Source organism: Elephantulus edwardii, unplaced genomic scaffold, assembly GCF_000299155.1.
Source record: "Elephantulus edwardii isolate Elephantulus edwardi_28Jun2011 unplaced genomic scaffold, EleEdw1.0 scaffold00236, whole genome shotgun sequence".
Classification (NCBI taxonomy): domain Eukaryota; kingdom Metazoa; phylum Chordata; class Mammalia; order Macroscelidea; family Macroscelididae; genus Elephantulus; species Elephantulus edwardii.
Genome location: NW_006399986.1, coordinates 261,507 through 269,200, shown reverse-complemented (window position 1 = coordinate 269,200; position 7,694 = coordinate 261,507). Strand labels below are relative to the sequence as shown.

The following is a 7,694-nucleotide window of genomic DNA, read 5'->3' as shown; positions in this document are numbered from 1 at the left end:
AAGGCCGGGGGCCGGGCCTCAGCCCAGGATGATGGAGCAGGCAGCAAGAAGAAGAAGGCGAACCCCAGCTCGGGGCCCCACGGCAAGGCCAGCGAGACCAAGAGCCAGCCGCCCGCCGGCTCCCGCTCCGTCCGCGGGAAGAAGGTGCGTCGGGGCCGCAGGCTGCCCCCCAAGTGCCGCTAGAGGAAGCCAAAGGCGCGGAGGCCCGCGCAGGCCCCGCATTGAGCCCCTTCCCTCCTTCCTCCCAGTTCCGGCCGGGTGTTTTCTCGCTTCTCGCGTCCTGCGCTGCGCTCCTGTCGCTGGTCTTCACCTGTACTTTTTTGGTCATTCCCGCAGTCCTTCCTTTCCCCCTCTCCCCCCCCCCCGTTTGCAGATGAGTCGACTCTAAGAGGGGCGCCCCAAGTGATGTAAAGTTGTCTTAAGGGGGGGCATGGCTTTGGGCCACCACCCTAACCCACGGGCTGGCAGAAGACTAGAGTGTCCTGGGGCACCGGCCACCTGTGGGAAGGCAGGACAGTGCGTTCTCTGTGGCCTTGCTGGTGCCTGATGTTCTAGGACACAGGCTGCTGGCCAAGATCGAGCGGACCCTGCCCTCCCCCATCTGATTGGGGTGGGGGCGGTGGTTAGGCTCTGCCCGCTGGATATATGGGGTCAAGCGTGTCCCTGGGCTGCGAACCTCAAAACTGGAACGTGACTGGGGAAAAAGGAAGGAGAAGGGGGAAGGAAAGGGGCAAAGTGGGGACTAGGAGAGGGGGAAAGGGAGGAAGAGAGGTGGCCGGCGAGGGGGAGGGGAGGAGACAGGCACAGCCAGTCCTGGTGTGCTGACCACGCCCACAAGTGAACCCGCCTCACAGCCCGGCTGCCCTGCGGGTGCCTAACACTAACCCCCCCTCCGCAAAGTTCCTGACATTTTCAGTAGTTTGGGGGCATTTCCACAAACCTAGATGTCCGAGTCGTCTTGGCCTCTCTGGCCAGGCCGCCTCTGGGTCCCAATATGACCCCACTCTTACTGGGTCATTGGCCCGGAGCACTGCGTTTGCACCCCCCCTTAAGATGAGGGTCCTCTCTAAGTGGATGACATGGGGGGGAGGCGCCGTGAAGAATGGAGTCTTGGTGTCTTATGGGAGGACGTGTCCCCGTGGAAGGGTCAGCCCCTTGTCCTCGGCCCCTCGCAGATGCTTCAGCCCCGTATCTGTCCAGTATGTGTGACGTGATCGGTTCCCTGCTGAGCGCTGTGTCCCCTCAGCTGCAATCTGCACCAGCATCCAGCCCAGTGCCCTCGTCCCTGGGGGCCTGTGCGTATCCGTGTTCCAGTTTCCGTCCCCAGGGGAGATGTGCCTCAGTGTTGGGGAAGGAGCTGCGTCCCACCCGCGTCCTGGGACCCGGACCGGACTGTGCCTCATTGGGAGGACACCCGAGTGTGAAACCTGACACTGATCCTGCCTTACGCATGGACCCCGCCTCCGCCCAGCGCAGAGAGTGCCTTGCCCGGAAGAAATTCCAAGGCCTCCCAAATACTGAAGCAGCGGCGGCCTGGAGGGGCCTGGGGCGAGGGAGGGATGGCCAAGACCCGGAAGGCCCAGTATTACTTCCCCATAGCAATTGTAGGTCCTTCTTCTTCTCGTGTCCCGTGCCATCTTGGACCCTTGAATAAAGTGAAATTCTGCATTAAGTTCTGGTCTTGCTATCTAGGAGAATGGGGTGGAGGGACCGGGCAGGGAGGTTTGCAGACCGGCGCCTCAAACTTCGCTGATTTTGGCCTAAGCCACACCCAGCTTCCTCTGAGGCCATTCAGTCCTGTGCCCCCTGCTGGGGCTCAGCGTCCAGTCCCTTTGGCTCTTTAATCTCCCCATCCTCTCCGAATCTCCCTGCAGCTTTAAGGGGGCAGCCCCGTGGTCCTGCACTCAGCAAATGAGTTCCTCTAGGGATCTGCCCTGCCTCCCCCTGCTACCTCTCCCTCAGCGCCCTGGCTGGCCTAGCGCACCCTTCCAACCCCACCCATGTGGCATCACCCTTGCATTAGTCTTCTAGGTGCCTTTAGAAACCCCCGAAACCCCCACACCCCAATTCTTTACTCCATGTGGCATCAGGGTAACAGCCCAGCCCCACTCCCACCTGCCTGAGCCCCAACCTAGCAGCATGCCAGGCTACTCCACACCCCCATCTCCTTCCCTAGAGCCCCCTCCCCCCACTGGGTTACATGGCTCCCCACCTCCAGCCCACTTTCCCCACTTCTATTTAACTGTGTTCTGGGCCCTCAGCTGTTAGCCCTTATTCTGGCCACACCCACGTCCCTCCAAGCTAAGACTAGTCCTTGCCCCAGCCCCCAGCCCTCTGTCCTCATCCCTACCCAACTGTATCTCACCCAGCCCCAGCCCAGCCATCACCACACCCCGGCCATAGCCCCAGCCCCTTCCCCACCCCCGACCTAAACCTCAACTAACCTACCCCATACCCTGGTGCCCATCTGGGCTATTTGTCCCTGTTCCCTGACCTTCAACCCTCAGCTCCCATGATGCACCACTGCCAAGACCCGGCTCCTGCCCCCAGCCTCTGAGACCCCAGAGAGTCCTGCAGTTCTCATCTGATTTCCCCTCTGTCATTGTCCTGCCCCCCCAGTACACAACCACCTGGAGGGTCTGTCAATCAAATCATTCTCCTTCCAAACCCTCTAAAGACTTCCTGTGTCATGAGGAAGTCATTAAAGCTGAGCTAACTTCTGCAGGTGGCCTAGCTAAGTCTTACCCAATGCAACAGCCCCTGGCCATAAGAGTGGGTTACTCTGACATGTAATTAGAAGAAGAAAATTCCCCTGAGGGAATTGAGTTGCTGATCCTAGGGGCTCAGGACCCTAGCTTCAGGGGACATGAGGTCAACTGACCGAACCCAGTGTGGTTCTGAATTATAAGGACCCTCCCTTGGTTTCTGAGGTGGTAAATCTTCAAGGGAGAAGACCACCATCTTTCTGGAGAGGAGCAGCCTGGGGATTCCAGCTGTCAGTGTTTGTGTTAACATTGCAACATGCAACACACAGCAGACTATGATGTCAGCAACACAGCTGATAGTAGCTGAGTTGGAACTAACTTAGATATGATCCACCACCGGCTTTCATAGCCTACAAATTGCATGGGAAGAGATTGCTCACCTTTCTCCCAAGGAGATGCTGGCTGACTATCACACCATCTCCTTACCTGGACCTAAACATAGTTCACCAAGACTATGTTCTAAATGCTACTTTGGTGAGTAGCAACTGAGGTCTTAAAAAACCCTGGGAACAACCATCTAAGGTGCAGCTATTGGTCCGGAACAAAGAAGAAGGGAGAAAATAAAAGACACATCGAAACAATCAGTCCAAAGAACTAATGGGCCATGTGACTATTAGCCTCCAGGTAACCTCAGACCAGAATCCCCAGGTGCCAGGCTAGCCTGCTGACCGCTCTTCAAGGCGTCACAGGTGAGGACCCCCTGGACAGAGCAGGAGAAAAACGTGAAACAAATCACAAGATCCCCCAAATGGCCAGCCTTGCTGATCTGACAGACACTGGTGGACACACCCCTTGACCCCCAGATTATTATAGCCTGTAGTCACCACCAGGCCGATTGGCAGCATTATGATAGAGAAGAGACTGAGACTATTAACAGCTTTAGTTTGCTTGACTCCACCCACAATCAACACTCTTGGTACCAGCAACCAGGAAATGAGAAGACAAGGTGCACGGGGAAAGTCTGCTTTCAGAGACCTCTCCAAAGTACTGAAGAGCAATGATGTCAGTCTAGAGACTAAGGTGCACCTGATCCGGGCCATAGTCTTTGCAATTACATGCTATGCATCAGAAAGCTGGACAATGACTAGCTAGGGATGATAGAAGGAGCATTGATGTTTGAGCTGTGGTGCTGGAGAAGAGTACTGAACATACCATGGGCTGCTAGGAGAACAAACAGATTCATCCTAGAGAGGGTTAGACCAGGATACTCCTTGGAGGCAAGGATTTTGAAGCTTTGTCTGACATACTTTGGACATGTTGCAAGGCGGGATCAGTCCTTGGAAAGGGACATCATACTTGGGACAGTGGAGGGACAGCGCAGGAGAGGACGACCCTCAATGAGGTGGATTGATTCAGCGACTGGAGTGATGGGGGTAGGTGTGTCAGAGACAATAAGATTGGCACAGGATAGAGCAGGGTTTAGGGCTGTTGTGCATAGGGTCGCTATGAGTCGCTGGCAACAGCAAGTCATCCGTTGGGTCTGGAACAAGAACAAAAACGTCATAATCCGTATCCTCAGTTACCCTAGTACTTTTCAAGTTCTCGTGAGCCATTTGTGGCCAGGTAGGACAGGACAAAGCAGATAGAGGACGCTTCCATCGTCACAGGAAGTTCTGTGGATCCCACTGACCTGCACTCTGCCCCTCTCCCTGACTTCGTTGTCTGACTTCTCACCCTTCCCTCCCCAGGTCTCCTGGGGTTCAAGCCCAAGGGCCTTCCTGTTCCCCAAGCTTGGAGAACCTCTTCCCTTCATGCTAGTCTTTCTTTCTGCCCCCCTCCCCCGAAGTTGTGGGTCTTGTTAGGGAAGTAGATTGAAGTGCTTGTCTTTCTTTAAATGCTACCTTAACAACATATAAAGTCCCTCCCCACCCCCAACACAGCCTCACTTTATTTTTTTCCAGCGTGCTGATTGCTAACTGCAATGTGAAGAGAATGGAGGCTGTTAACAATTTTAGTTTACTTGGCTCTACAATCCACCACTGCTGGTACCAGCAGCCAGGAAATCAAGAGACGAACTGCACTGGTAAAGACAGCTGTCAGAGACCTCTCCAGAGTACTGAAGAGCAACGACGCCAGTCTGGAGACTAAGATGCTCCTGATCCAGACCATAGTCTTCGCAATTGCTTGTCATGCATCAGAGAGCTGACTGATCACTAGGGATGATAGATAATTGATGCCTTTGAGCTGTGGTGCTGGAGAAGAGAGTTGAAAATACTATGGACTGTCAGAAGAACAAACAGGTTCATCCTAGAGAGGGTGAAGTCAGGCTGCTCCTTGGAGACAAAGACTCTGAGGTTTTGTCTGACATACTTTGGGCATGTTGCAAGGAGAAGGACATCATGCTTGGAAGGGTGGAGGTACAGAGAAAAAGAGGGAGACCTTCGATGAGATGGACTGATAAAGTGACTGGAGCAATGAGTTGTGTGAGAGACAGGAAAGCTGGCCCAGGATAGACCATGTTTCAGGATTGTTATACACAGAGTCACTATGAATAGCAAGTGACTTGATGGCACATAACAGCAACATGTATTTTATGCGTGTATTTTGCACTGGTGGCTTAGTGGTAAGGAACTGCCCTGCAATTTCAAAGGAATGCAGTTCAAATCCACTAGCTGCTCTACCAGAAAGATGACCTCGTGTGTGATTAAACAGCCTCTGAAAACCTGGTTGAGGGTTAGCTATGGGTCGATTCTGACTAGACCGTATGCAATGTAACAACAATGTCTTTTAGTTAAGGAGCCCTGGTGGTCATATTGCCTAATCAGGCTGCTAACCTAAAGGTCAGCAGTTCAAATCCACCACCAGTGTGGCTCCTGTAAAGATAGTCCATGGGGTCGTTATGGTCCGAGGAGCCGACTCAAAGGCACCCGACACAATCAAAGAGCCACCAAGGACTTCCCCTAGTGGTAACTTAAATAGTTGGTTTCCAACCCCAAGTGCACTTGTTCAAACGCACCCCTGCTCCCACCCTCATCAGAAGGAGACATGAGGGTGTGTTTTCTGTAAACATTTACAACATTGGAAACCCTCTGAGGCGGTTCTAACTCCACCCCGTCGTCATCCTGCTTAGCCAGCCTTCAACTTTCCAGTGCTACCAACACCTACCGGAGCGCTGGGGGCCTAGTGACAAAAAGCTGAGCTGCAATCCCAAAGGCACGTGGTTTGAATCCCTGAGCTGCTCCACAGGAGAAAGGTGGGCAGCCTCCTCCCGTGCGATTATCTGCCTCTGAAAACCCGCCTGGGGGAGCTCTGGTGGCCTAGTGGCAAGGAGCTGCAACTACAATCCCAGAGGCGCACGGTTTGAATCCACCAGATGCTCTGCCGGGGAAGGAGGGACAATCTCCTCCTGTACCAGTCAGATCTGATTTGACGGTACACGCACACAAAAATAATAAAAGAAATTAAAAAAAAATTTAAAAAGAAAAACCCGCCTGAGGGCCAACTATGGTTCGGTTCCAACTCGAAAGTACACAACAACGACAACAACAACAACCAGAACCCACACGATGGGCAAGAAGCTGCACCAGCAGCCCACAAGGGAACCAGGGAAATGGGGTTGAAATTCCTTCCCCGGGAGCAGGAGGGGAGGGTGAATGTGGAGTTGGGAAGCCTGAGGGACCCCAAGCCACCCCAATGAGTGGGTCCCCAACACTGAGCCCAGGGCTTGGCACACCGTTGGCAGTGTGTGTGTGAGCGAGGATCCCAAGGAGAGTCAGGGTTTGAGAAACCCGATCCTGGAATCCTGGAATGTGATGGACTGAGGCAGCCCCCTGGTGTCACAGAGATTAGAAATGCGGGGAGGAGGAAGAAGGAGGGCTGAGGCCTAGGGTGAGAGGAAGAGTTTCAGGCAGAAAGATCAGAATGAAAGGGTAGCACAGTGGACGGCACAGAAGAGACACACACAGCTGTTGTTATGTTTTGGGAGGCAGTAAATCGAATGGAAGGAGATTGCCTACCTTTTTGCAGCTGGTGGTCTCAAACCATGTGCCTTTGAGATTGAAGTGCAGCTTCTTGCCACTAGGCTACCAGAGCCCCACACAGTAAGGCAGTTAAAATAAATATATTATTATTAATAATAATAATAACAATAATAATAATAATAAAGGGTACATGATTCGTATCCATAGGAGCAGGGTGTACTAACTCCTCCTGTACCATTTACAGCCTCTGAAAACCCAGCTATGTGCCGGTTCCAACTTGATGGCACACAACAACGACAACAACAATAATACTACAACCAAGCTCATTGTCATTGTGTGGACTTCAGATCATAGCAACCCCCTAAAACAGGGTAGAATTCTCAGTGGTTTCCCAAGGTGGTAAGCTGTCTGTCTCTTGTGGAGTGGCTGGTGACTTCAAACAGTCACCCTTCTGGGAAGCAGCTGTGACCACAGTGCCACTACTAGCACAACTGTTATCCACAAACAAACAAATCCATCTCCCTCTCCAACTCCTAGCAACACCATAGGACAGAGTATAACTCAGAGCTGTCATTTTTATGAAAGCTATATCTTTTTCCAGGCAATGGCTGATGGGTTTTATTCTATTAGTTAGCAGCTGAAAGCCTTAACTACAGTGCCACCAGACTTCCCTGCAGTTGTCACAGGCATGTATTATTCCTGCTGAAGAATAATACTTTATTCCTTCTTTATCAATATTAACAAGTAATAGAGGAATGCATGAAACACACACTATATAAATGAAACACAGTGTTTATGCATTTTGTATGCAGACCAATGTTGTTGTTATGTGCCGTTGAGTTGCTTGCTGTTAGGGACCTCTCCAAAGTACTGAAGAGCAATGGTGTCTCTCTGGAGACTAAGGTGCATTTGATACAGGCCATGGTCTTTGCAATCACTTGTTATGCATCAAAGAGTTGGACAATGACCAAGGAGGACAGAAGGAGAATTGATGCCTTTGAGCTGTGGT

The 7,694-nt window shown here is 52.4% G+C and overlaps 1 protein-coding gene across 1 annotated transcript in view; it reads left to right on the top strand.

Annotated features, from left to right (window-relative positions):
- Positions 1 to 183, top strand: part of LOC102848087 (nucleolar and coiled-body phosphoprotein 1-like) — a 1,958-nt gene extending 1,775 nt beyond the window's left edge. The window contains exon 2 of the mRNA XM_006898692.1: positions 4 to 183. Coding sequence (XP_006898754.1) covers positions 4 to 183 — 180 coding nt within the window. The remainder of the gene's footprint in view (positions 1 to 3) is intronic.
- Positions 184 to 7,694: the final 7,511 nt, after the last annotated feature.